Source organism: Tauraco erythrolophus, chromosome 11 (genome assembly GCF_009769465.1).
Source record: "Tauraco erythrolophus isolate bTauEry1 chromosome 11, bTauEry1.pri, whole genome shotgun sequence".
Classification (NCBI taxonomy): Eukaryota; Metazoa; Chordata; class Aves; order Musophagiformes; family Musophagidae; genus Tauraco; species Tauraco erythrolophus.
Genome location: NC_141475.1, coordinates 19204408 through 19231301, shown reverse-complemented (window position 1 = coordinate 19231301; position 26894 = coordinate 19204408). Strand labels below are relative to the sequence as shown.

The following is a 26894-nucleotide window of genomic DNA, read 5'->3' as shown; positions in this document are numbered from 1 at the left end:
CCACATCCATTGGGGGACAGGAGGTGCCCGTGCCCCCGTCCCTGTCCTCCTTAGAGGGTGCCCACACACCCCTCTCTGTCTCCTTAGGTGCAGGAGGTGCCCATGTCCCCGTCCCCATTTAAAGCCCGGAGGGGTGCCCGTGACGCCACCCCCGTCCCTATTAGGGGCAGGGGAGCCTCCGTGCTCTCAGCCCCGGCCGTGCTGCGTTCCCCCCCGGTCCCCCCGGTCCTAATGGTGCCAGCAGGGCGCGGACAATGCCGCTTCAGTGGCACATCAAAGGCTCGGCGCTGCCCGCGGCTGGCACGGCGACAGGCTCGCTGCAGATGAAAGCCCCGGCCCCGCCGGGCTCCCACCTCGGCCGCGGGGACACCGCGGGGGCACGCTGCGCCTCCGCCCCACGGGGACAGCGGGGACCGGGGCCGAGGGAGGCAGCGCCATCCCGCCGCGGGGAGCGGTCCCGCACTCCGCCCCGGTGTCCCCGCACGGATCCCCCCCACTCCACTCGCGTAACGGGCTTGCGCCGTGGGGGTCAGCAGCGCGGTGCCCAAGGCCGGCGTGGGGTTCGCCCCCGGCCCCACCGCGCCCCCCTCCCCTCCGGCCCCGGTGCCGGTGCCAACCCCATTAACCTAATTGGCGAGGCGCTCGGCCGCCCCCGGCAGCGGCGGCAGTGGGACCCCGGGGCCCGGGCAGATCCCAGCCCCGGCGGCGGGGAGGTAGAGGGAGGGAGGGAGAGAGGGACGGCGCTCCCGAGGGCCCCGATTGTCCGGTAATTGGTGCGGGCAGCAGAGCCCGGCCGGCACCGGCGGGGGGGCGCGGGCAGCGGGCACCGGGGCGGAGGGGAGGGAGTACCAGGGTCCCTGGGGACAGCCTGGGGGTGCTGGGGTCGGTACCGGGGCGCTGGCCACGGGGGGGGCTCCAGCCGTTGGGGGTTCGGGGGCAGGGGGCGTGTAAGCGGTGCGGGGGCCGGTTTTGGGGCGCCGGGTACCAGGAGTGAGGAGACCCCGGGAGGATTCGGGGGTGTGAGGTGGCGCTGGGGGTCGCTGTGGGGGTGCTGGCTGGGACACCGCTGCGCCGAGGAGGGGCAGCGGAGGCGACCACTACGGGGTGTATTTCGGGACGGGGGCCGTGACCAGGGCGGGGTACGGGCGGGGTCAGCGAAGGGGCGGGGCTAGCCGGCGAGGGGGTGGGGCCTGTGCGGTTGGGCGGGCCCTGGGGCGGGGCGTACCGACGGGGGTTGGGGCGTGGCCTATCGCGCAGGTTGGGGCGTGGTCTACCCGGCGGGGGTGGTCCGGAGGCGTGGCCTATCTGCGGGTTGTGGGCGTGGTCAGACGGGAGGGGCGTGGCCCGACGGGGCGGGGCTTCGGGCGGGGCACGGCGGGTCGGGCCCGGGTCGGCGGGCGGGGTCGGCGGGGGCCGGGGCCAGGGCCGGGTGCGTTTTGGGGCCGGCGGGGGCCGGGGCCGTGTCGGGCCATGGCGAGCTCGGAGCGGAGCGCGCTGCTCACGTACCGCCTGTGCGGCGGCTCAGGCGAGGAGGAGCGGGGCCGGGAGCGCGCCTGCGGCCGGGCCGCCGCCGCTGCCGCCGCCCCCCGTAAGCTGCCCACCTTCCTGGGCGTCGTGGTGCCCACGCTGCTCTCCATGTTCAGCGTCGTCCTCTTCTTGCGCCTCGGTGAGTGTCGCTTCGTCCTCGGACGCCCCCACCCCACATCCCAGCCGCGGCCCGCAGCCCCCCGAGGCTCACCAGCCCTTCCTGGTACCCCAGGTCTGGGCCCCATGTCCTCTCGGAGCCCCGCCGCGTCCGGAGTAGCCCCCGCTCACCCCGAGCTCCCCAGCCCGGAGCCCCAGTGTCCTCCCTTTGCCCTCTCAGTGTTCCCCCCCCAGCCTCTCAGTCCGGCGTCCCAGTGCTCCCCACTGAGCTCCCCCAGTCTGGGTCTCCTCCCAGTGCCCTCCCCCAAGCCTCTCTGGAGTCCCAGTGCTCCCCTCCAGTGCTCACCCCAGTGCCTCAGTCTGGGATCCCAGTGCCCTCTCCTGAGCCACCCGGTCTGGAGTCCCAATGATCTCTCAGTGCCCCCTCATATCTTCCCCAGGCTGGAGTCCCAGTGCTGTGCGTCCCCTCCTGACCCCTCCACCCTGAGGCCCCAGGGCTCCTACTTTACCCGCAGGACAGGAAGGGACCTCAGGATCCCAATTAGGGACCTCAGTGCCCCAGTAATGGACCCCAGTCTGAAGCCCTAATGTCCCTGGGACAGGACCCCTTGTGCCTTCGTAGTGCCTTCCTTAAGCAGAATCCCAGTGCCCTCATGTCCCCCTCATCCCACAGTGCCAGGCTCCAGCACCCCCACTACAGCACCCCAGTTCTCTTCCAGTTCCCACATAGTGGCCTTGGGGCAGGACCCCAGTGTCCATCAGGCACCCAGCAGCCTCCCACTCTGTGCTGTTCAGAGGGTGCAGACTGGATCCCAGTCTGCTCCCGGTTTGAGTTATGAGTCTGTTTCTGATCAACCTGGGACAATTAGGGGGGCAGGCTGGGCACGGGCTGGGGGATTTGGCAGCCCTTTGGGGGCCCTGCAGAGAGGAGATAGCCCAGGCCGAGGCAGGCAGAGGCCCGGGGCAGGCAGCGTCCGCCTGGGTCCGGGAACAGGGAAGGCTTTTCCTCTTTCGCTTTCTGCCCACGAAAAGCCCAGGGCGGGAGTTGGCCGTGTGCCCAGGGGACCTGGCAGGCACGGGGAGGGGGGGCCATGAGCCCCTTTGCCTGCCCGAGGAACCCCTCAAGCTGGGGGCTGGGAGTACATTTCTCCATGCCATCACTCAATGCCTTCTCACCCCCCCTGCTTGGGGTCCTCACGCAGGCTCTGCACCCCCAACCCATACTCCACAGTGGGCACACGGTCCTCCTACCGCCTGCCCCAGCCCCGCTCCTGCCCGGGGGCCGCGGGGCTGGAAGGGAAGTGCGAGGCGGAGGGGGAGGAGAGCTGCCGGGAAGAGGAACCGTCTCACTGTGGAGGGGCTGTGGCTCCCCCCGGCAGCGCCCCACTTCCCTCACACCTCGAAGACCACCCAGATCTCCAGGACAAGCAGCCCTTCTTGCTCACCCCCACACTACTTTGGGAGCACCCCTTTATTTACCCCTCACCTCTGCTTTTGGCACTGGGGCACCTTCCTGCCCTCTGGGTATTGCAGGGGGTGCCCCCAAACCCAGCCTGTCACCCCGAGGGCTCCCTGCGGTGCCCATGCCCCGCCACCCCCCTCGCCACCCTGCGAGCTCAGCTGCGGCATGGCTGCGGCCGAGATAGGGCATCTCCGGGCGGCCGCGGGCAGCCCCTTCCTGCCCACAGTGCCGCCGCCGGCTGGGCTCGCCTCCTGTCACCCCGGGCAGAGCTGGGGGGTGCTCTGGGTGCCCTGTCCCTGGGGCAAGGGGTGTGTAGGGGAATGGTGCCCCAGCTGGTGGGGATGCCCTGCGGCTGCTTTTGCTTCCTGCTTTGCAGTGGATGAGCAGGGCTGCAACGAGAACTGCCCCCCCACCCCAGGGAGTCCATCAGCTCCTGGTGCCCCAGCTGGGGTGCAGGGTACCCCCTGCCTGCTGAGGGTGGCAGCAGGACACAGGGGTCCCGACACCCTTCACGCAGTGCCCTGGGGCTGGGTGGGCAGCAGAGTTCCTGCCCTGTTTGTTTGCTTTTTGGGTGTGCTCCTCTGAGCAGCCCATGCCCAGGGTGCGCCCGGGCCTGATCCTGGCATGGCAGGAGGATGGAGGTGCCCTGAGGTGGGGAGCACTGGCTGGCCTGGCCCTGGATGCTGCTGCAGGTGGGAGGTGGCAGCACCGTGGGGTGGGGAAGTCCCGACCCTGGCAGGGAAAGGGGTGGCATATCTGGGGAGAGCTGTGGGCAGGGGGACGGGTGCAGCCCATCTGCCTCAGTGGGGATGAGCTCTGAGCTGTGGCTGTGCCTGGGGACCTGGTCAGTGGGGTGGTCTGTGCCCAGCTAATGGACACACTGGCCTGTCCCTCATCCTTCTCAGGGTTTGTGGTGGGCCATGCTGGGTTGTACCAAGCCCTGGCCATGTTTGCGGTGGCGTACTTCATCATCGGCATGACGGTGCTGTCTGTGTGTGCCATCGCCACCAACGGGGCACTGGATGCTGGAGGAGCCTATTGTATCCTTTGCTGTGGGTGCTGCCAGGGCAGGGCACGCAGGCCAAGATTGGGTGACTGCCTAGCAGCCTCAGGGTGCCATGCTGGGGCTGAGACCATCTTGGCCTGGGAGGGAAGAGTGGGGGCACCTGATGGTGCTTTGGGCTGCTGACATCTTCCCTTGACTCGAGCAAGATATGATCAGCCGTGCCCTGGGCCCGGAGTTCGGGGGCAGCATTGGGATCATGTTTTTCCTGGCCAACGTGTGTGGCAGTGCCCTCTATGTGCTGGGGCTGGTGGAGGCAGTGGTGGACAGCTTTGGGATCCCACCTGGTGAGTACTCCCTGTGTGTGGTGGCAGGGGACAGCGAGTGTCCCTTACCTGAGTAGCCCTAGCCAGGCATGCCAAGCACCGTGCCTGGTATAGCCAGCGTGGCTCACGCAGCCCTCCGGCCGGTGGGTTGGTGTCTGTCATGCCTGGCACAACACCAGTGGCTCTCAGCTCCCGGTGATGCTGCCTCCGAGCCCCACTGATTCTGGCTTGTCTCTGCCCAGGGCAAAAAGCAGGCACAGGTGTCCACGTCCTGCCCCAGAGCTACTGGTATGAGCTGCTCTACGGCACGGTGCTGCTGGCCCTCTGCCTCCTCGTATGCCTCGTGGGTGCCTCCATCTATGCCAAAGCCACCTTCCTCATCTTTCTCATCGTCGCTGGTGTGCTGGGCACCATCCTCGTCAGCTTCTTTGCCACACGGCCCATTGGGGTGCCCATCCACCTGTCCCAGCTCAACGGCTCCGAGACTGAGAATGGCTCCTTCACCGGCTTCTCACTCACCACCCTGCGAGACAACCTGGGCGGTGAGGAGCGGCTCTCCTGTCCACCATACCCACCATGGCACTTGCGCCCCAGGGAGCGGTGACACTGGCACCTCCACCTCGGCAGGGGCTCACCGAAGGGTGGGCACAAAACAGGTGCCGTGGTGTGGTTTCTCCCATGGTTTGGGTATGGAGACACTGAGGAGAGGGTGTCACGCAGCCCGTCACAGCTTGTGCCCATGTGTCCTGCAGGTGGCTACGGGGTGGACTACACCACCGGGCAGATGATGAGTTTCAGCTCTGTCTTCGCAGTGATGTTCAATGGCTGCACCGGCATCATGGCAGGCTCCAACATGTCAGGTATGGGCAGGGGGTGCTGGGCTGGGTGACACCGGGAGTGAGTCAAGGCTGAAGATCAGAGAAGTGCCGTGCCTGTGAGCACTAATGCTGCCCGCTCCTTCCTGCAGGGGACCTGAAGCGCCCGAGCTACTCCATCCCGCGGGGCACCATCTCTGCTGTGCTCTTCACCTACCTCGTCTACAATCTGCTGGCTTTCCTCATGTGTGCCACTTGCAACAGGTACAGCTACCCGTCTCCTTGCTGGGCTGTTGGTACCAGGGCGTGCCCGGTGCCAGTATGTGTGTGTCCATCTCCAGGACCCTCCTGCAGAAAGACTACGGCTTCTTGCGTGACATCAGTATCTTCCCACCCTTGGTCACGGTAGGGATCTATGCTGCCACCCTGTCTGCGGCCATGAGCAATCTCATCGGGGCGTCCCGCATCCTCTATGCCCTGGCCCGGGATGATCTCTTTGGTGAGTGCCTGGAGCATGCTGACACCCACCAGAGCCCAACCCAGCACATTGTCCCTGCTGGGGACCAGTCCTAGCACCAGAGGACCCCTTTCCTGGTGTGGGGTGGTGTTTTATAGGTTGGCATGTGCCCACTTGAGTCGCTCATGTGCCCTAGCTTTTGCCTGTGCCTTAGCATCCAGGGTGGGGAGAGGACTCCTGGCTGGTGGCTGAGCCTGTTGATGCCCGTTGGGGTGCCCCAGCCCAACCTCCCCCCTCTGCCCCCAGGCCGGGCGCTGGCGCTGGCCAAGAAGACATCTGCCAGTGGGAACCCCGTGATGGCGGTGATCCTCTCCTGGCTGGTGGTGCAGGTGAGTTTGCTGGTGATGCTCCTTTCCCAGCCCTGCCACAGGAAGGTGGGTTGGCACCTGGGCTGGGTGTTGCAGAGCCTGGCACGTCCCCCTGTCCTAGGTACTCCCCCTATCCTGAGTGTTCTGCTGCAGCTGTGCCCTTCCCTCTCTGAGCCCATAAATGAAGCATAAATGACAGCAAGGGGCAAGGATTTGTCCTCATGCCTTTTCCTGGCATGTCACCATGGAATGCCCCAGACTCAGTGGGGCTGACTTGGGCACATGCTGGGAGTGACATCCCAGGGGCTGTGTTCACCCTCTGTCCCCCTCCCTGAACTCTCTGCAGCTGGTGCTCTTCTCCGGGAAGCTCAACACCATTGCGGGGATCGTGACCACCTTCTTCCTTCTGGTTTATGCCACCGTCAACCTGGCCTGCCTGGCGCTGGAGTGGGCATCGGCCCCCAACTTCAGGTACCTGCTGGCACAGGAGAGGGAGGCTGTGCCAGGACACTGGGCAGGCACCCATCTGTCCATCCATCCATCTCTCTGTGGTTCCTCTGCCATCCCTGTGCCCGCTGCCCCTCCATGGGACAGAGATGCTGAGCACTCCCCTCCTGGGCATTAGGAGGGGCAGACACCTAAATCACTTGGGAGGGAGAAGGGGAGGACAGGTCCCAGCGTGGCACTGGCTTGGCACAGTCCCTGTGCCCTGGCACCACTTTGCTGAGCAGGTACAGATAAATCCGGTGCCCCTGAGTACCACCCGCCCCCTCCCCTTAGGCTTTCCGGCGGTAATTTATAGCCTGTGCCCGCCCGGCATCCCCCGGGCAGCTTGCCAAGCAGTGATGGAGCCCACTTTCCATTAGTGCTAATTAAACTAACAGGGAAGGGGGAGGGAAGGAGGGGGATCCTGGGTGGAGGAAAGAGAAAAGATCTTCCAAGGAGGAGTGTGTGTGGCAGGCAACCCAAGTCTGGAGCACAGGGTACCCTGGCACAGGGCTGGCCTGGCAGGGCTGCCCAAATCTGTGGGGGCACAGCAGAGTGGCTGGAGAGAGCCTCATGTCCCTTCTGGGTAATGCCCTCGGTGCAGGATGCTGTGCCTCCAAAGCAGGGAGGGTCTCCAGGAGGGGCAGAGGTGATGTCTGAGCAGGGCTGGGTGGCACTGCCAGGAGGTCCCCCAGGGCACTCCATTCCCAAGGGTGAGCTGGTGTCTGTGCCAGACTGGGGGTTACCCCCCCAAGCTGCTCCTTCGGCCAGGCATGGATGAGGCAGGAGTGGTGCCTGGGGGGGAGACTGCTGGGGTGGGTGGCGACAGGCTCCCCTCACCCGCCCCACATCTGGTGGCCCCCCTCCCCCCTCATACTGAGGTCTCCATCAAGTGCAGCGGAAAAGGATTTTAATTACCTTTCAGGAAAAACAACAATTAGAGAAAATAACAGCTTCTCGTCTGCCCATCTCTGCCTCCCCTGCGCCAGGCTGAGTGGGCGCTGCAGCCACCAGCGCTGCCACATGCTGCCCGGTGCTGCTGGGTCCGCAGGGTGTGCCGGGGCAGACCCAGCCCCGTAGCCATCGTTACCCCTGTTTGCCAGGTGCTGGTGGCAAGGGGCTGCCTGATGCCCTGGGAGGCACCAGTCTCCCCTCTGTGCCCTCTCCTGCAGGCATCTGGGGTGTGTGACATGCCCTGGGCTAGCATGCAGGGTTAGCTGGGGGTGGCCAGTTGACACCTTGGCACAGCTCCTATTACCATACCTGCTCTGCAGCTTGGGGGCCACGCAGTAGCGGGTGTCTCCTTCTCTCTGCTCCAGGCCCACCTTCCGGTACTTCACCTGGCACACATGCCTGCTGGGCATCGCAGGCTGCTGTGTCATGATGTTCCTCATCAGCCCCGTGTCCGCCTCGGCAAGCCTGGGCTTCCTCCTCCTCCTCCTCCTCGCCCTCCACTACCTCTCACCCAGCAGCACCTGGGGCTACATCAGCCAGGCCCTCATCTTCCACCAGGTGAGCCCTGTCCTCCTCCACTGCCCCTTCATGGGGTGGAGAGCTGGTGTCCCCAAGCTGGTGTCCCCGTGGCAGCTCTGTCCTGGGCAGTGTGTCCTCGGGGCTGACATCCCATGGGGTGGTTCACTGAAGGCAGGAGGGTTCCTCACCTGCTGCCCTCTCTCGCTCCAGGTGCGGAAGTACCTGCTGATGCTGGACGTGAGGAAGGACCACGTCAAGTTTTGGCGCCCGCAGATGCTACTGATGGTGCAGAACCCACGGGGCAGCGCCCGCCTCATTGACTTCGTCAATGACCTCAAGAAGAGTGGCCTCTATGTCCTGGGCCACGTCGAGCTGCAGGACTTGGGTGAGCGTCTGCACTGTCGCTGGCACTGCTGGCCTCTGCCCCTTGCTGTGGTGCTGGGGGGCTCCCGAAGTCCTTAGGGTGATGCTGCTGCCCAGCTCCCAGCTGGGTAGGGTGGGCACAGCGGGAGAACGTCAGTATTTTGGGCACGTGTGTGGCACCTTGGGCTTGGCTTGGTATGGGGAATGTAAGTGGCTTGTGTCTGTCCCCACGCCTCCTGTGCACATGTGTGTGCACATGTGTGTGCCTGTATCCATCCTCACCTCCTGCCTGCTGCTGGGCGTCCATGTGCTTCAGATGTGTTTACACCCTGCTGCCTGTTGGTTTGCACATGCGTGCTCCCTGGCACACACCATGGTGGTCCCCGTCCCTGCCCCCAGAGGATGCACAGGCTCTACTCCCCCCTTGCCGTTGCCGTGGTGACTAATGGCCTGAAATTGGGGAGGGGGGAGGGGGCTGCCTGGATTTTTTTTTTATATATTTATGTATAATTTCATATCTCTGGCTGGAAGCATCTGCTTCCACCCTCCCTGTCTCATGGGTGCAGGGATTGGCATTGGTTTTGCAGGGAGGGTGCTGTGAGGATACCAGGGTGACCCCCTAGTATGGAGTACCCAACCCCCTGATGCCATTGTCACCCCCACCCAGACACGCTGCCCTCAGACCCACTGCAGCCCCAGCAGGACTCGTGGCTGAGCTTGGTGGACAAGCTGAACGTCAAAGCCTTCGTCAGCCTCACTCTTGCGCCCTCAGTGCGGCATGGTGTCCGGCAGCTCCTCTTTACCTCTGGCCTTGGTGAGTGGCACCTGGGTCGGGTATGGGTGAGGGTCCACCCTGCCACCCCTGCAGAGTGAGAAGTGCCCAGGGGTTTGGAGACACCTGGATGGACAATGCTAAGTGGTGTGGAAGCACCTGGTGTGGACAATGCCAAAGCCAAGTTGGGTCTTGGAGACATCTGGGTGCATGATGCTGAGGGATCTAGAATCACCTGGGTGAGAAATGCCAAAGCCAAGCCGGGGCTTGTTGGCATCTGCAGTGTTGGGATGGTGGGGCCCTCAACCTCCGCTCAGCTGGGCTGATACGGTCTCTCTGGTAGGTGGGATGCGCCCCAACACCCTGGTGCTGGGCTTCTACGATGACACAGTGCCACAGGATGGTCTAGCTCAGCACCCTGCCTTCACCAGCGCCCGCGAGGAGGTCCCCCTGGGCTTCCCCCCGCTGAGGGCACCTGCCACCCCCAAGCTGCTGTCGGCCCGGGAGTACGTGGGCATCGTGGCTGATGCTCTGAAGATGCTTCGCAATGTCCTGCTGGCCCGGCAGCTGGAGAGCCTGGACAAAGCCTGGGAGCTGCGGCGGGCCGCCAGTCCCCCGCCTGCCATCCACGTCTGGCCCGTCAACCTGCTCCGGCCCGACAGCGCTCGCTACGCCGACACCTGCAGCCTCTTCCTGCTGCAGATGGCCTGTGTCCTCAGCATGGCGCGGGCCTGGCGCCGGGCCCGCCTGCGCCTCTTCCTCTGTGTGGAGGCGGGCGCCATGCCCCATGCCCAGGAGGAGAAGCTGCGCCAGCTCCTCAAGGACTTGCGCATCCAGGCCCAGATCCAGCTGGTGCCCTGGGACACCGTCACCCGTCTGCACTGGCAAACCCGCCGGGGACCCCCAGGGGGGCCAGCGCCCACCGGAGTGGCAGAGGAGGAAGAGGAGGAGGAGGAAGGGGCCGTGAACTTCCCAGCCAACGCCACCCAAGTGTCGGATGAGTACGTCTGTGCCGCCAACAAACTTGTCCTGGAGCAGAGCCCTGCGCCGGCCGTGCGCTTTCTCTACTTGCCGCGGCCGCCGGCCGACACCAGCCTCTACCCACTCTACCTGCATCAGCTGGAGCTGCTCACCCGTGGGCTGGGCCCCACCGTGCTGGTGCACGGGGTGAGTGCCGTCACCAGCACCCAGCTCTAGGTCACCCTCCGTGTCCCCCTGGCTCCCTGCACCCTCCTTCGCCCAGTGCCTTTAGCAGCCAGAGCCTGGGGACATCCCCCAGCCCCAGTGTCCCCACCTCTGTGGGCAGGGAGGGGTCAGGGGCTGGGTGCAGTGAGGGGGGGTTGTTTTTTGGGAGATGCCTCCTGCAGAGGATTAAAGCTGCCCTGGCAGGATCCAGGCACAGCCCCGGTGCTGGCTGGGCAGCACGGTGCATTCACGGTGCCTTTTCTTTGGAGTGGTGGTGGGGGATAGTGGGGTCTCATGGGGGGCTGAGCACTGGGAGCCCCTTGGTTGGCTGCTGGGAGCCCCAGTTGCCTGCTGGGAGCCCCTTGGTTGCACCCTGCACCCTTCTTCCCTGTGCTTTCCCCCTCCCACAGCCCCCAGTCTCTCCTCTGCCGGCTCCTCCGGGCACCCAGCCAGCAGCAGGGATTTATTAAAGGCAGCCTCGACCTTGGTGCCCCGGCTCCCCGCCATCCTCCCTGCCTTTCATTAGGAAAAATTAAATGGGAAGAGGTGGGGGAGGGGAGCCCAGATGCCTGGGTTCCCTGTGTTAGACTTGGGGGGGTGGGGAGAAGCTGGGTGCTGGCCTTAATGGCTGTGGAATATGACACCCCAGATCTTGCTCAGTACCCCTGATGCTGCTGGGTGCGGGGCACCCTCATGCTTTAATCTGTATGAGACACCCTCCCCCCCCTCCGTGGGCTCGGAGTCCCTGGTCTTGCCAGGGAGGGGTAAAAGAATATAGGGAGGGTCCTGTGTCCCCTGGTTTTGCTCTGGGACCTGTCTCATGGGGCATCGCCACCTCCCCATACCCCTCATGACGTGCATAGGGGAGCTGGCATTGCCCCCTGCCCTGTCCCCCCCTTATTGATTAGGGGACAGCAGGAAATTGCCTGGGTACTGGGTGATAAATCCATCAGATGCCTGGCAGGCGGGCAGCACGCCCGGGTGCTGCCTGATGGATCGCTTCCTATTAGCCCCGGCACAGGGGGGCTGCTCTGGGCCGGGCCGGGCTCCAGTGTGGGGGACAAGCGTGGCACTGCTGCCTGTATCTGCTCTCGCTGAGCTTGGCACTGGCCCCCTTCCACCTCTGCTTGGCCAAAGGGCTCGAAAAACCTGGGCAGATGGATGCTGCTGGGGGGGGGAAAAACGGGGGAGCCCCTTGCTCCCCACATTTTGCAACAGGTTGTCCTGGAATTTGTGCCCAAATTCCTATCCTGGCAGGTGGGCAGGGGGGTGGGGCTGGCTTTGCTCCCTGCCGCAGGAGGTGTGTGCCCTGGGGTGGCATCGCAGCCTGTGGGGTTTATTTACAAACAGGCGGGAGCTGGCACAGGGCAGCCGGGCACCAGCGGGACCCGGCGGCCTATAATGTTAATTATCACCACGTAATTAAAAGCCCATAAAAAGCCTCACACTTCATTAAATTAAAGCTTCCCTGCACCGCGCTGCTGGGCTCTGGCAGAGTTAACCTTGGCCGTGCCAGGCACCAGCCCCGCTGCAGCTGGGGACCCGTGCGTGGCTCGGGGTGTATAGGACCCGTGGCTGGGGGTGCACAGCCCCTCATGGTGCTATAGGAGGGTGTAGCATTGCACATGGATGGGCACCCTCCGACACCGTTCATCACCCCGAGACATGCGTGCTGGGCACACCCAGCTGCGTGTGGCGTGGCACAGGGGCAGATGCCCACGTGGCGTTGCCCGGACGTGTGTGCCTACGCCACCCCTGAGGACACGCCATCACACACAGTGGGACATGGGCAGGAGGCTGGCATGGACACACGCAGCGTGCACGGCCGCTGCAAAGGCAGCATCACGCGCCGGCGCACAACGCCCACGCGGTCCACACCTACACAAACAGCATTTCTTCCTCCCTCTTAATACACAGACACGCAGACAAACAGACACACACCCTGTGTCTTTTCCAGCCTCCCACCCATCCGCAGTGCCTGGAGAGGTGGGGGAGAGCCCACATGTGTGCCTGCCCCCTCTGTGCCTCAGTTTCCTCAAGGGCTGTGCTGTGCTGAGGGGGAGAGGGGTGCATGGAGGGGTCCTCAAAACCTCCTGGAGGCTGGCTGCCCTAGGTCGGGGGTGCTGTGCCAAGGTCTGGGGGGGGACACAAACTGGAGAGGGGACCCAGCATGCAAGGAGGGGCATGTATGCACCGTGGGGGATGTGTATATGCTAAGGGGGGATATATCTGGACTATGAGTGTGTGTGCATGTGCATGCGAGTGGGGGGGGCTGTGCTGGGGGTGGGTACATGCAGAAGGAGATGTGTGCATGTGCACAAGGGGGGATCTATACGTGCGCATGCATTGGGCTGCATATATACCCCTAGGTGTGATGCACTGCCATGCACACAGGGCTCAAGGAGGGAAGCGAGTCAGGGGAGCGCACACACCTGCGAACACAGGGTGTGCAAACTGGCACACGCGTGTGCCCAGCACCCGTGGGCACTGCTGCCAAGATGGGCCGCGGACACGGGCTGACCGGGGGGCTGCGAGGGGCAGGCAGCGGTGGGTGCCTGTGCCCCGGCCCCGCGGGGGTGGGCAGCCAGCGGGGCCTCGGCTATTTCTTGGAAATTTTGCAGCATTCATTTCAGTGCAAATAAAAGCTGTCATTGCCGGAGAAATGATACTGATCGGGGTCTGAAAAGACAGCAAATTACCCGCCTGAAAATGCACCGCTGGAAAAAAATGCATATTAAACACACAAAAAGGCACTTTGCCATCAGCCGCGCTTCCCCCGCCGCTCCAGAATAACCACACTTTACATAATTCTCCCTCTCCACCTCCGAATTAATTTCGCAGACAGAGGCAGAGGCAACCCTCTGACAATAGCGGAGGGGAGACGTGGTGGCGGGGGGGAGCGGGGCTGGGGGCTGCTGGGGATGTATCTGGCTCCGAGATGGGGGTACGGTGGATAACAGGGTGCTTTGGGGGAGGATCAAGGGGTTTGGGAAGACTGAGGGGTTTGGGAGGGTTGGGTCCATGGGTGAGGGTTGTGGGTGCTGGGGGAATGCTCCCAGCTGTGGGGTGGAGTGCTCCTGTCCTCCCTCCCCCTTGGGTGCTGGGGATGGGGTCTCTTGGAGTGGAGTTTGTGGGGTGATGCCCATCCCCACAGGCATGTCTTGGGCCAAATGTTTCCTATGAGGGATAAACCCTCACCTCTTACCACTGGAGTGAGCCTGCAGTGTGCCCATCCCAGAGCCTGGCACCCTCCCTGGGGCAAGCAGGCCCTCGTGGGGTGCACATACCCAGCACGGCGGGGACTCCCATGCATGCACCCCCCTGCCCCACTCTCCCACTCCCAGTGCCAGGCACATGGGTGCACCCAAAGGACACTGTGAGGCCATGCTGCCCACCCGACTTGATGTCCCCAGACTAGCACCCCTCTAAGAAACACCCCAGGAACCTGCCCCACTGGGCACAAGGGCACCATACCCAGCACCCTGGCACTGCTGAGGGGGAGCAGCGGGTGCAGCAGGGGGTCCAGCAGTGATGGTGGGAAGATTCGTCTGGCTGGGTGCTCGGCACTGAGGGGCTGGCGGAGGGGAGGGTGGGCGGCGAAGGTTGGCACCGCGCTGCTTTGCATTTTCAATGACAGACCCATGCCGGGTGCTCGGGAGAGTGGAAAAATCTTATTTGTCACCTGCTGGCGGTGCGCGGAGGCTCCCGCGCCGCGGCTAATCTCGGGGAAAATGAGGATGCCGGCGGGGTGGCCTGCGGGATGGGCAGGGTGGAGTGGGGCTGGTGAGGTGGGTGCTGGCCCGGGCCCTGCTTGAGGTCAGAGCCATGGGCTGCAGGACGGGCAGGACCTTGGGGTCACACCAGCCTAGACGTGCCTAAGGGTATTGGCACCACAGCACAGATCCTGCCTGCTGGGGGTGCATGGGCTGGGCAGCACTTGTGGGCATCCCGGAGCAAATGGCCTGTGTCTCCAGCTCTCTGTCTGCAAACCACCCCTTTTCCCTCCAGCCTGAGTTCAGGAGCAGCTGCTAGTCCCACAGTGCCAGCTCCACAGGTTGGCACTGTCCACACATCCCCTCGGGGCACTTGGCAGAGTTTTTTAGGGGGAGACAGGACTTGGAAGCAGGTACAGACACTGCCTGACCCCCCGTATCTACACACAGGTGCCCATCCCACCTCTGCTGTACCCTGGCTTCTTGAGATGCCAACTGCCGTGGGACACCGCAGCGCTCTGCGGCCAGCTCAGATTTATCCATTATTTTATATCCACACGCCTTTAATTTTTACAGCCCTGTTGGAGCAATACCCAGGGCTGTTAATAACGCCAATCCCCCCTCCGCCCCCCGCCCCGTGTGCATTCATCATGTTCCCACCAAGATGCCAAGCAGGTCTCAGGGACGGGTAAGTGCAGGTATGGGAAGGCTGGTGTGGTGGCACTCAGCCCTGTGCCCCCCACCCTCCAGCCAGCTCCCCCAGCGAGTCGCAGGGCCAGGGACCCCGTGCCCATCCAGGAAGCAGCCTGGGTCTGGGTGGCCTTGCACCCTACTGGGGTTGGTGGTGCATGGCTGGTCAGGGTGCCCAAGCCAGGGGCACGTCTCTGGTGGGATTCACGGAGACCCTCTGCCCTGGTGTGTGCCCCAGGAAAGCTTTGCTGTAACACCTGAGTGTGTACATGAGCGTGCCAGGGCACATGTGCCTGTAGGGAGCTGGATGGCTGCTCATGATGTAGTGGGGGGGGCGTTACAGTGTGTGTGTGTCTGCACTGGTGCGTGTCGGTGTGCCTGGGTGCACATGTGATGTACATGTGTGCCACGACCTGTGCATGGGCTGTCATGTCTTGGTGCTGACGTATGCACCTTGCCTGGGCTATGCCCAGCACCCCAGCATCCCTGCACAGGATCGTGCAGCCTCAGCCACCCCAGGCAGTGAGAGCTGTGCCTGGGACTGGCCCACAGTGCCCACTGGACAAGGCAGCGGGTCCCACGCCAGCTGAGCCACCTGTCCCATGACAAGCAGGGTCCCTGTGCCGCAGGTGACACAGCATCCTGTATGCACTGCCTGGGGCTCCCACCCCAGCACCCAGGAAGACCCAGGGCCCCCTCCAAACTCCCAGGGTTGTGCAGGCACGGCGGGTGAGGGTGGCAGGGCACCCCTGAGCATGGCAGGCAGGATGGAGCCAGGGTACATGGCCGTTGTGGGGGACCGCCGCGGGCGGTGGGAATAGCTGGGCTATAAATCTCCTTGCTGGGCCCCCCCGTGGCAGAGCGGCTCACGATATTTATGTTGGGGATTTATCTGCAATGCAGTTTTAATATTCCCGGACCTTCAAATGTGTCTCTGTGTGTGTGTGTGTGTGTGTGTGTGTGTGCATAGCCCCCTCCCCATGCCACCCCGTGACACCCCCCGTGCCCACCCTCTCACTCGGAGCCTCCCGGGCTCCTTCTCCTGCCCACTCACAGACCTTCTTCCGTGCACCCACCCTGGCAGGACGGGACGGGCCCCCCAGGGTGCCCGGGCACGGCGGGGGGTGTCGAGCTGGCGGGATGCGCTCGGCACAGGCCACCGGCTGTGCCCACCCCTGCCCCTCTGGAGTGACGGGCTGCCGGGGGGTGGTAGCAGGGTCCCCGACGGGGGGTGCCAGGCGGAGTGGCGATGCCAGCCCTGTGCCAGGCCCCCCGGGGTAGGGGGCCCGGGGACCTCCCTGCCCTGCCTCCCCGCCGGCGGGGATGAGGTAAGGCTGACGGGTGGCATAGGGCTGCTCCATTTGCATAATAATCTCGTTAATGGAGCCTGGCCTGCGGGAGAGCCGGGCTGGAGACGCCACCCCCTCCCCGCCCCGCTGCCTCCCTCCGGCCCCGCCGCTCCGCCAGCCGCGGCGCGGGGCGCGGAGCGGAGCGCGGGGTGCGCAGCCGGACGGGCAGCGCCGGCCCAGCCCGCCAGCAGCCCCGGGCAGCCTGCTGACATCCTCCGAGCAAGCCGGTGAGGACCCCCGACCACCCCTCGAGCATCCCGGGCAGCATCCCCGAGCATCCCGGGCAGCGTCCCCCGAGCATCCCGGGAGCATCCCCCAAGTGTCTGGGTGAGCAAGCGATGAGCAACCCCCGAGCACCCGCGGACGTGCCGGGCAGCGTTCCGGGAAACATCCCCTGAGCATCCCCCGAGTACCTCGGTGAGTAGCCCGGTAAGCACCCCCCGAGCAGCCCAGGGAGCGCTTCCTGAGCTTGCCGGCGGGCACCCCGCGAGCATCCCCCGAACATCCCGGGCATCATCCCGGGCAGCACTTCCCGAGCATCTCTCGAGCAACCTTCGAGCAACCCTCGAGCAACCCTCGAGCATCCCCCGAGCACCACAGGCATCATCCTGGCGAGCACCTCCCGAGCATCTCCCGAGCATCCCGGCAAGCACCTTCCGAGCATCCCGGGCAGCATCCTCCGTGAATCCTGGGCAGCGTTCCCCAAGCACCCCCCGAACATTCCCCGAGTATCCTGGGCAGCATCCCGGCTAGCATCCCCCGAGCATCCCGGACACTCCCCCGCCCCCCCGCGCCCCGCCGCGCCGCACCGTGCCCGCTGCCAGCCCTGCAAACTTTCCGGTGGCGGCGGCGGCAGCTCCCCGGAACGGGCACCTCCGGGTTTCGGCGCCGGGGCACAACTTTGCCCAAGTTGCGGAGGGAGCAGGGGCTGCAGGGCTTGGGGGGCCCTGCCGCGGGGATATTGGCCAGCTTCCGAGTGGCTCTTTGTCCCCAGCCTGTCCTCCCCCACTTGCAAATCTGGATGCCGTTCTACACCTAGCAAGGATTGGGGTCCCCTTTTGAAGCCCCCACAACCCACCTATGCCCTCACCCTCCTTTCCCCATGGGCAGACCCCCCCTCCTAATGGGCATGGCGCCCCTGCCAGACACCCCTGCCCATTCGGCACCATCCAGCAGAGAGGGGTTGGGTTGAGTGGATGGTGGGGAGGAGGGGGTTTCTGTGAGATGTCCATAGGGTCCAGGGCTCCCCCCCAGACTGGAATTAACTTTGCGCACACATCACGCACCGCACCACAATTTGACACAACGCAATGCAACACGGCGCTCTGCAACCCAACCCAACACAATGCAACGCCATGCACCACGGTGCAACGAGATGCAACCTGACGCAGGGCCACGCAATCCGACCCAACCCGCAACGCCCCAACCCAATGCCTTCCCCTGCAAATCTCCCCAAAGCCCCTCAAATCTTCCCAGAGCCCCCCTTCCCCAAGCTGCTCACCTCGCTCCATATCCCACCCAGAGGGACTGGCAGCCCTGTTCCCCATCCAGGCTGGGAAGCTGGACCACCTTGAACATCCACCTGGTGTGGGTGCTCCTGCTGGTGTGCTGGGTGGGTGGGTGGGATGGAGCCATGTCAGGGGCTGAGACCCGCCCGGGATCGTGCAGGCAGGACCCTGCCCTGTCACCAGAGGGGCTGGCAGAGGGGACAGCCACGGGGTAGAGCTGCCACTGAGATCCTGACACCAGGGCCAGGTCCCAGTGCCACCAGCGGGGCACACAGGCAGAGACAGTGATGCAGGCGACAATGACAGCAAGAAGCAATCCCCCTTTCCTTGCTCCTCCCAACCCCACCCCCTCCGCAACCACCTCCTCTGCCTTTTCCAGGAGCTTCCTGACTCACCCAGGCACCCTCCACCACCTCCCCATGGCGGGCACGGCTCCAGCATGAACTGTGGGGTACCAGAGCCTGCCCTCCGCCTACCCTGAGCCCCCTGTGCCCACACTGCCCACAGAGAGCCCCATCCCCGGCCATGGAGAAGACCTACTCGTTGACGGCCCACTACGACGAGTTTCAGGAGGTGAAGTACGTGAGCAAGTACCAGAGCGGCACCCTGCCCAACGGCTTTGCCCTCCAGCTGGGCACCGGGGCCAAGAAACGCCGCGGGGGGCTGCCACGCTGGAGCCGCCGGGAAGTCTGCCTGCTCTCAGGGCTGGTGTTCGCTGCGGGGCTCTGCGTCATCTTGACGTGCATGTTGGTCCTCAAGTACCTGGCGGCTGAAGGGGACAGCTACTGCCTGGAGGGATGCCAGGAGAAGAAGGCCTTCCTGCGGGCATCCCGCTTCCTCAGCGCCAACATGGATGCCACCATCGACCCCTGCCAGGACTTCTACTCCTTCGCCTGCGGCGGCTGGCTCCGGCGACACGGCATTCCCGAGGACAAGCTGGTGTACGGCACCATTGGGGCCATCGCCGAGCAGAACGAGGCCAAGCTGCGGGCACTGCTGAGCCGCCCCGTGCGGCGCCGAGCCCCTGCCTCGGCGGAGAGAAAGGTCAAGGAGTTTTTCCGCTCCTGCCTGGACCGGGCTGAGATTGACCGGCTGGGCCCACGGCCCATGCTGGAGGTCATCGGGGAGTGCGGTGGCTGGGACGCTCCCCCAGGCCGCGGGGACCTCAACGAGCTGCTCTACAAGACGCAGGGGGTCTACAGCGCTGCCGTGCTCTTCTCCCTCACCGTCAGCCTGGACGAGAAGAACACCTCCCGCTACGTCATCCGGGTGAGGGCATCCTGCCGCTGGGACTGTCCCCCTACCCCAGCCACCCATCTGTGCCAGTGACAGCTCCCGGGTGGCACTGTCCTTGTTGTGGTGGCACTGGGTGCTTGCCTGGTGTGTGGGTTTGGCTGCAGCAGGTGGCCAGGCTTGGGACATCCCCTGTCCCTGGGGACCACCCCCATCTCCCCATCGTGGGAACTCGATGTCAGGATGCCCTGGGGTGAGGGTGGCACCTCCAGGATCAAGGGGTGATGTGAGCAGGGGGAGATGGGTGAGGGGACGTACAGAGTGAGGCGATGCTGCCCACCTGGGTGCTGGGGACAGCGCAGTGGGGCACCAAGGTATCCAGAGTGTGAGTGGCCAAGCCCCTCACCTTGGCATCCTGGCTGCCATCTGCACACAGGAGTCAAACTCTGGGAGGTGACAGGGGGCTGCCTGCTGGCCCCACAGCACCTGGCCAGGGTGCCAGGGTAGTTGCCCACAGCTTTGTCAGCCTTCCCCGTCCCTGCCAGCTTGTGTCCCTCACCCTGTGGTGCCACCGGGACATGGGTGGGCTTTGTCAGGGTGACCAAGCCTCGGCACCCATGGTGGGTGTGGGAGCATGTTGAGGGGCACAGCAATAGCACGGTGAGGATGAAGTGCTGGGGATGGCGGGGGCACTGGGGGGATGCAGTGGTGGGGATGCTGCCTCCCCGCTCCCTGTGACATGGTGGGGCCGGGGGCGGTGGTGGTGGAAGGGGGGGTGGTGGGAGTGAGGATGAGTGTGAGGGTGAGTGTGAGCGAGCGTGAGGGCCCCGCGCTGACGGGCCGCGCGGGTGTACACTAGGGGGAGCGTGTGTCACGGGGAACGGGGCGGGCGGGCGGGGCTGAGCGGGAGGGAGCGGGGGTGCACCGGGTGCGACGGGGCGGGCGGGGGGAGATGGGTGAGACGGGGCGGGGGAGATGGGTGCGACGGGGTGGGCGGGGGGAGATGGGTGTGACGGGGTGGGCGGGGCGAGAGATGGGTGCGACGGGGTGGGTGGGGGGAGAGGCTGGTGGGGGGACACGCAGAGGGGGTGAGCCGGAGAGAAAAGGGGCGGGGGGCGAGTGTGTGTGTGTGTGTGTGTGTGTGTGTGTGGAGGGGGGGGTACACTAGATGGTGCATGCGTAGGGGGGTGACTATGCATAGGTGTGTGTCATTAGGGGTGAGTTACAGGTGTGTGTGTGTATGTACGTGCAAGCGTGTTCCGGTGTGTGTATGGGATAGAGGCTGTGCCTGTGGCTATAGGATAGCGTGTCTGGGGCTGGGGGTGGGTGTGTGGGGGTGTGTGTGTGGGTGTGGGGGTGTGTGTGTAGAGCGGGGGTATCCATGAGGCGTGTGTCTTCCCTGCAGCTCCCTGTGGGGCAGCACGGGAGCAGGACCAGCTGTGGGGCAGGTGTGGGGCCAGCATGGGGCAGGGATGGGGCAGAGTGTGGTGCTGGCATAGGGCAGGTTATGGGGCAGTCAGTGGATCAGGCACAAGCCAGGCCATGGAGGAGGGGTCTGCCCCCCACCCAGCACCCCCAGCCCATTGCACCCTGCTCAATGCAGCTCCAGCACCTTCTAGCAGGAGGGAAACTGAGGCACAGGACCTGCCTGTGCTCAGGGCTGACACACACCCCACCACCCCACAGCTCCTGGGGCACAAGGGGCACCCTGCAATACAGGGGAAGGTGAGGGGTGCCTTGTCTAGCACTGCCACCCCCTCTCCCCCCCGCCCCCTGCTCACCCACTGCCGCCATCTCCCCCCAGATCGACCAGGATGGGCTGACGCTGCCCGAACGGACACTCTACCTGGGGCAGGATGAGGAGAGCGAGAAGGTGAGTGAGGGCCACCAATGCTGCAGGCATGGGGACACCAGGAGAGGGATCAGCACCCAGCATGGGTGGCAGAGGGAGGGCACCCTGCTGTCTGCAGTGCTGGGACCAGGGTGGCACTCAGCATCCCTTCCCTTGGCACAGATCCTGGCTGCGTACCGAGTGTTCATGGAGCGGCTGCTCACCCTCCTGGGGGCCGAGCACGTGGAGCAGAAGGCCCAAGAGATCCTGCAGCTAGAGCAACACCTTGCCAATGTGAGGGAGATGTCTGCCTTGGGCTTTGGGGTGCCCCTGGCCAGCCCTTGGGGATCCCAGTTGCAGATCTCTGGGGACCTCCATGCCTGGTCCTTAGGGATCCCATCCCAATCCCCTTGGGAACCTCCACTCCCAGCCCTTGGGACCTTCATGCCTGGCCCTTGGGGATCCTAGCCCCTTAAGACCCTGTGGCAGGTCTTCCAGGACCCCATTCCCAACATCTTGAGAACCTCCAGTCCCAGCCCTTGGGACAACCACTTCAGTCCTTGGGGACCCCCATGTCATGTCCTTGTGAACCCCCTCCAGACCCTTGAGGACTCCATGTCCAGCTCCTGGGGATTCTAGTCTTGGCATTGGAGGACCCCTGTACCCAGCCCTCAGGTACCCCAACTCCTTGGGGACCTCATGACCAGCCCTCAGGGCCTCACTGGCAGCAGAGGGTTCCTGGGCCAGGGAGCCAGGAGGGATGTGGGTCAGCCCCATCCCTGTGCCCCGTCCCTGTGCCACCCAAAGTCGGGCAGTGGGATGGTGACAGCCATGCCTACCCGCGCAGATCACGGTGTCCGAGTATGATGACGTGCGGAGGGACGTCAGCAGCATGTACCACAAAGTAACCCTGGGTGAGCTGCAGCGCATCACCCCCACGGTGAGTATCCCTAGTCCCAGCCTGCCACCCCATATCCCCCGTCTGCCCTGTGCCCCACACTTGCCCCTGTTCCCCTGCTCCATGTCCTTGCTGCCCCCCTGATAAGTCCCCTTGAGGGTGATGAATTCACCCTGCACTTTTTTGGGTGGGAAGGGGTGGTGGGAAGCTGGAAAGCCTGGAGGGGGTTCCCTCTAAAGTGACATGGAGGGGAGGGTCCTTCTGCCCCCCTGATGATGCCCACCCTGGCAGCTCAAGTGGAAGCGCTTGCTGGACCGCATCTTCCATGACAACTTCTCGGAGGAGGAGGAGGTGGTGCTGCTGGCCACTGACTACATGCACAAGGTGTCTGACCTCATCCGCGTGACGCCCAGCAGGTGAGGGGGGCTGGCACGCCCTGTGCCCCAGCACCTTCCCCAGCCTGGCAGGGGGCTGGCAATGGGAGTGGGTACAGGGCAGCTGTGGCTGGTCCCCTCCATCACCGCCATCCTGGGGAGGCCAGGCTGGGCATGGGGACCCCAGGAAAGTTCCTGGGAGAAGGCACTGTTGTGAGCCCCACAGCACCCTGGTCGTGCTTGGCCACTCACGGAGCCCCCCTGCCACGCTAGTGGTCACCAGACTCATCACACAGCACCAGAGAGGGACACAGTGCGAGCTCGTCCCTGTGCTGCCACCAGACACGGCCACCCTGGTGACCTGCCTGGTCCCCGAGCAGGGGTGTCCCCACCCTGGTGCATGCTCCTCACCCTTCCCATGTGCCTGGGGACATGCTCAGTGTTGGGGGGCTGATCTTTATCCCCGTCACCAGGATCCTTCACAACTACATGTTGTGGCGCATCGTGGTGGTGCTGAGCGAGCACCTCTCCACCCCCTTCCGTGATGCCATCCATGAGCTCTCCAAGGAGATGGAGGGCAACGAGAAGCAGCTCGAGCTGGGCAAGATCTGCCTAAGCCAGGCCAATAAGCACTTTGGCATGGCCCTGGGCGCCCTCTTTGTCGAGGAGCACTTCTCCTCTGCCAGCAAGGCAAAGGTAGGTGATGCTGACTGTGGGCACGAAGTCATTGCATTTCTCCTGTCGCCTTGCTGAGGTGCCTGCCACCACCTGGCACCCCCCTGAGGGCTGTCTGGCAGGGTGATGGGTGGCAAGGACACCATGCCAGCAGCTGTGGTGACCCACCGTAGGTGCAGCAGCTGGTTGAGGACATCAAATATATCCTGGACCAGCGCCTGGATGAGCTTGACTGGATGGATGAGGAGACCCGGAGAGCAGCCAGGGCCAAGGTAGCAGCGCTCAGCATGGACCTTTGCCTCCACCACGGCCCAGGGGCACGTCGGATGGGGACTTGAACCCATCACTCGCTTTACCCACAGCTCCGATACATGATGGTGATGATCGGGTACCCTGATTTCCTGCTGAAGCCGGAGGCCATTGACAAGGAATATGAGGCAAGGGTTGGCCCAGGGCCACATCGGGGTATGGGGATGCGGAGTGGGGAGATGGTCCCAAAATCCGCCTCCAGGTCTGCGGAGACCAGGATGGGGAGATGCTACTTCAAAACAAGCCAACTCCTGGTAGCTCATTGTACCCACTACTCGCACAGCTACAGCCACATGGGCAGTGCCACGCTGTCCCTGGGGTCTGGGATGGTGTCCCCTTCCCCACATCGCACCCCCCCAGAGCTCAGCAACAGCTGAGGGTGCCAGCACGGGCCAGGGAGCCCATGGAGGTGATGAAGATGCAGCTGCCCACATGGGCACACAGCATAGGACATACTCATGCCACATCCAGCCCACGGGCACAGCCCCACACCCTGTGTCCCCATGGCTCATAGGGCTAGGAGGACACCCCAGCTGTGCTCCTCACACTCTTGGGGCTGGCATTTGGGACTGGCATCTCCCCTGACATGGCCGTGCCCCCCCAGTTCGAGGTGGATGAGAAGACCTACTTCAAGAACATACTCAACAGCATCGCCTTCGGCATCAGGCTCTCGGTGAAGAAGATCCGGCAGGAGGTGGACAAGTCCGCGTGGGTATCACCTTGCCCTGGAGGTGGCACACCATAGCCCCACCAATGCCCCCTGTCCCCCTGCCCGGTTGCACCCCACAGGGTGTAGGCAGGAGCGCACAGGGCAAGCCAGGAACACTCCCCCTGCCCCCCTGGCTGTGCAAGGGGGGGTGGCATTTCCGTGCCCCAGGTGCCCCACAGCCTGGCACCGCTGTCTCTCCTTGCAGGTGGCTGCTGCCTCCCCAGGCACTGAACGCCTACTACCTGCCCAACAAGAACCAGATGGGTGAGGCATCGCCCGGACCCCCGGGCTTCGCCCCGCGGGGTGGAGGTGTAGAGAGGGCTAGGGGTGGGGGGGCATGGCACAGGGACCCCCGGTGCCAGGTGATGTTGCAGGTGGGCATGGGGCAGGGTGCTCTCCCAACTGCAATGCTGTCTTGTGTCCCCAGTGTTCCCTGCTGGCATCCTGCAGCCCACCCTCTATGACCCTGAGTTTCCGCAGTGAGTGTGGGGCTGGGGCATGGCTGGGGGGTGCCAGGGCAGGGTATGGGGCTGGGGACAGGGGCATGAACAGGGGGTGCCCGGGCAGGGTATGGGGATACCAGTTCCTGGTGTCACCACCATCCCTGCTGGCACCATGCCCTCCACTCTCTCACCTCCACTCCCTCCCCAAATAGGTCTCTGAACTACGGTGGGATTGGCACCATCATCGGGCACGAGCTGACCCACGGCTATGATGACTGGGGTGAGTGACCCCCCCACCCAGTGCTGGGATGGGAGGTGGGTGGATGGGGGGCAGCTGGACAGCTGGGCAGGACACCTGTATCTCTTGGCATGACGAGTGGTGGTGGTTGCCTTGGCAGGGGGACAGTACGACCGGCACGGGAACCTGGTGCACTGGTGGACGGAGCGGTCATACAGCAAGTTCCTGAAGAAGGCGCAGTGTATCGTTAACCTCTACGACAACTTCACTGTCTACAACCAGCGGGTGAGAGCCCCTCGCCCACCGGGCAATGTCCGGGCACACGCTGCCCCGTGGGGGGGTCCCTACTGCTCTGTTGCTGGGGCTGGGTATCTGAGAGAGAGCACGGCTCTGCCCTGCCCAGCCCTGAGACCCAACAACTCATCACACCCCAGCTGGGAAATGCCTCAGGGCCTTGGGTGAGGGAAACTGAGGCACAGCCTTGGTGCCCCCGTGGGGAAGGGGGGATGCCTGGCAGAGTGGGCCATCTCTGCTCATCCCATTACTGTCCTCTCTCTGCAGGTGAATGGCAAACACACGCTGGGGGAAAACATTGCTGACATGGGGGGGCTCAAACTCGCCTACTACGTAAGTTTCCCCCAACCCTGGGGTGTCATGGCCCTGGCAGGGCCCTGGGGCAGCTGCTGATGCCATCCCCGCTGAGTAGGCAGGCAACTCCCCCATCCTCACCTTGCTCCCTGCATCAGAGAGTGGGCATGATTCTGCTTGCTGGGGGGGTCGGGGGGGTTTGAGGAGCACCCAGCCCATGCTGAGGGTGCCCCTTGTTCTCCAGGCTTACCAGAAGTGGGTGCGGGAGCACGGACCTGAGCACCCCCTGCACCACCTGAAATACACCCATGACCAGCTCTTCTTCATTGCCTTTGCCCAGGTGAGCCCCTGCCCTCCCCATGTGTGACATGCACCGGGGTATGTGGGGGTCACCCTGTGTGGAGCAGGTGGCTCTGAGGGATGAGATGAGAGCCCTGGGGGGCCCAGTGCCCATGGCCAGGAGCTGGGCTCAGTTCCATTAACAGGTCCTGTGCTCTGGGTATGGGGCTCTGCCCTGCTGCTCCTGGGGACCCTACAAACATGTGTGTCTCCCCCATCATCTCCAAAGATGCCACAACCCCAGGAGACCCTACAACAACCATGCCCCTATGCTCTACCAGCCCACCCATACTGCAAACACAGGCTTCCAGGAGACCCCACAATAACAAGCACAAATGGGGCATTGCTGCCCTAGTCCTCTAGCAGTCAGAAAGGTCATCATGCCCTGGTGGGTGCCAGGACCCCACAGGCCCCAGTGGGTGCCAAGACCCAGGGTCCCCCACCCAGTTCACGCTCGAGGTCCTTTCCCCCTGCAGAACTGGTGCATCAAGCGGCGATCCCAGTCCATCTACCTGCAGGTGCTGACGGACAAGCATGCTCCAGAGCACTACAGGTACCAGCTGGCCCCCAAATAGGGGGGCCACGGCAGGCGCCAGCCTTCCCCACAGCTGACAGTGCCGTGCAAAGTGGGATGGGCACCCTTTGGGGTGCTGGCACCAGCTGGCTCTGGGTGCGCACCCCTGGGACAGGGGAGGGGGTGCTGCTGGGGTGAGCGGGTGCCCCAAACAGGGTGCGTGGCAGCAGCAGGGGTGGCAGAGGGTAACCCAGTTCTGAATTGCCTCCCTCTCCTGGCAGGGTCCTGGGCAGCGTCTCGCAGTTCGAGGAGTTCGGACGGGTTTTCCACTGCCCCAAGAACTCACCCATGAACCCAGTGCACAAGTGCTCAGTGTGGTGAGGCCGTTCCTCCCTCAGCAGGCTGGCACCCCCCTGTCCCCATCCCTGCCCCTGTGCCACCTCATCCCCACTCCCCACTTCCACCCGTCTCCCCCTCCTACTCTCCAGGCAAAGGGAGCACCCCTGGGTGATACAGGGGGTCAACCCCCAAAGGCAGGCACCCATCAGAGGGGTGGAGGCAGTGAGGAGACACTTGGGGTGGGCATGAGCTCCTGCCCAGAGGCAGCTGCCTCCTGCCCATCCCCTTTCTAATCCCTGCCCTGAGAACTGACGGGGGGGCTGAGTTCCCGTGGAGGAACTAGGCAATGCAGGGCAACCCCAAGCACCCATGTACGCCCTCTTCCGCCCACCCACCCCAAACCCTTCACCCAGCCCTACCACATCCAGCCCAGCGCCAGTCGAGGCAGGGAGAGTAAACCAGAGTTGCCGTGGGGCTGCCCTGTGCCAAAAGCCCCCCCCCAGTGCCCTCCCTGGCACCCCCTGTGCCAGCCTCATCCTGTTCCCTGTACGGGTGGGCACAGCTGGCAGGGCTTGGGGCTGGGTGATGCCAGCCTGCCCCGGGAGCGCGAGGACACGGATGCCTGCTGTATTTTCTGCTGCTGTTTCTGGTCAATAAAGCACTGGATATGCTGGGTGGGTGCAAGGGGCTGTGGCCGGGTGCCACGCAGGGACGGGCAGCAGCAGAGAGCACCCCCAGCCCTGCCCACATGGCACAGGCACCCACACACCACTAACACACCTGTCCCACC

General features: G+C 64.3%; 2 protein-coding genes across 3 annotated transcripts; both read left to right on the top strand.

Annotated features, from left to right (window-relative positions):
* The first annotated feature begins 1470 nt into the window (after positions 1–1470).
* SLC12A9 (solute carrier family 12 member 9) lies at positions 1471–10399 on the top strand. The gene is made up of 13 exons (XM_086618198.1): positions 1471–1666; positions 4012–4146; positions 4319–4456; positions 4678–4977; positions 5188–5295; positions 5403–5514; positions 5592–5749; positions 6014–6096; positions 6422–6546; positions 7881–8073; positions 8245–8419; positions 9065–9211; positions 9513–10399. The coding sequence occupies exons 1-13, from the start codon at positions 1471–1473 to the stop codon at positions 10364–10366; spliced, it is 2724 nt and encodes a 907-aa protein (XP_086474324.1). The 3' UTR covers positions 10367–10399.
* A 7740-nt stretch (positions 10400–18139) lies between these two features.
* ECEL1 (endothelin converting enzyme like 1) lies at positions 18140–26146 on the top strand. 2 transcript variants are annotated; one of them, XM_086618048.1, is made up of 17 exons: positions 18140–18883; positions 20652–20720; positions 20862–20972; positions 21526–21618; positions 21868–21992; positions 22424–22646; positions 22799–22897; positions 22988–23062; positions 23539–23636; positions 23849–23907; positions 24071–24122; positions 24299–24366; positions 24485–24609; positions 24886–24951; positions 25157–25252; positions 25728–25804; positions 26047–26146. In XM_086618048.1, exons 1-17 carry the CDS (start codon positions 18140–18142, stop codon positions 26144–26146), a joined length of 2280 nt encoding a protein of 759 aa, XP_086474174.1. The 2 variants fall into 2 exon arrangements, with proteins under 2 accessions (XP_086474174.1, XP_086474173.1); XM_086618047.1 differs by having other exon boundaries at positions 23539–23642.
* Positions 26147–26894: the final 748 nt, after the last annotated feature.

Bases quoted from the DNA above. Each gene is read 5' to 3' on its own strand.
- ECEL1 (XM_086618047.1), top strand. From the start codon at position 18,140: ATGGAGAAGACCTACTCGTTGACGGCCCACTACGACGAGTTTCAGGAG. The intron at 23,643-23,848 runs GTGGGTATCACC...CTCTCCTTGCAG, and splicing joins CAGGAGGTGGACAAGTCCGC to GTGGCTGCTGCCTCCCCAGG. The intron at 25,253-25,727 runs GTGAGCCCCTGC...TTCCCCCTGCAG, and splicing joins TCTTCATTGCCTTTGCCCAG to AACTGGTGCATCAAGCGGCG.
- SLC12A9 (XM_086618198.1), top strand. From the start codon at position 1,471: ATGGCGAGCTCGGAGCGGAGCGCGCTGCTCACGTACCGCCTGTGCGGC. The intron at 4,457-4,677 runs GTGAGTACTCCC...GTCTCTGCCCAG, and splicing joins CAGCTTTGGGATCCCACCTG to GGCAAAAAGCAGGCACAGGT. The intron at 4,978-5,187 runs GTGAGGAGCGGC...TGTGTCCTGCAG, and splicing joins CCTGCGAGACAACCTGGGCG to GTGGCTACGGGGTGGACTAC.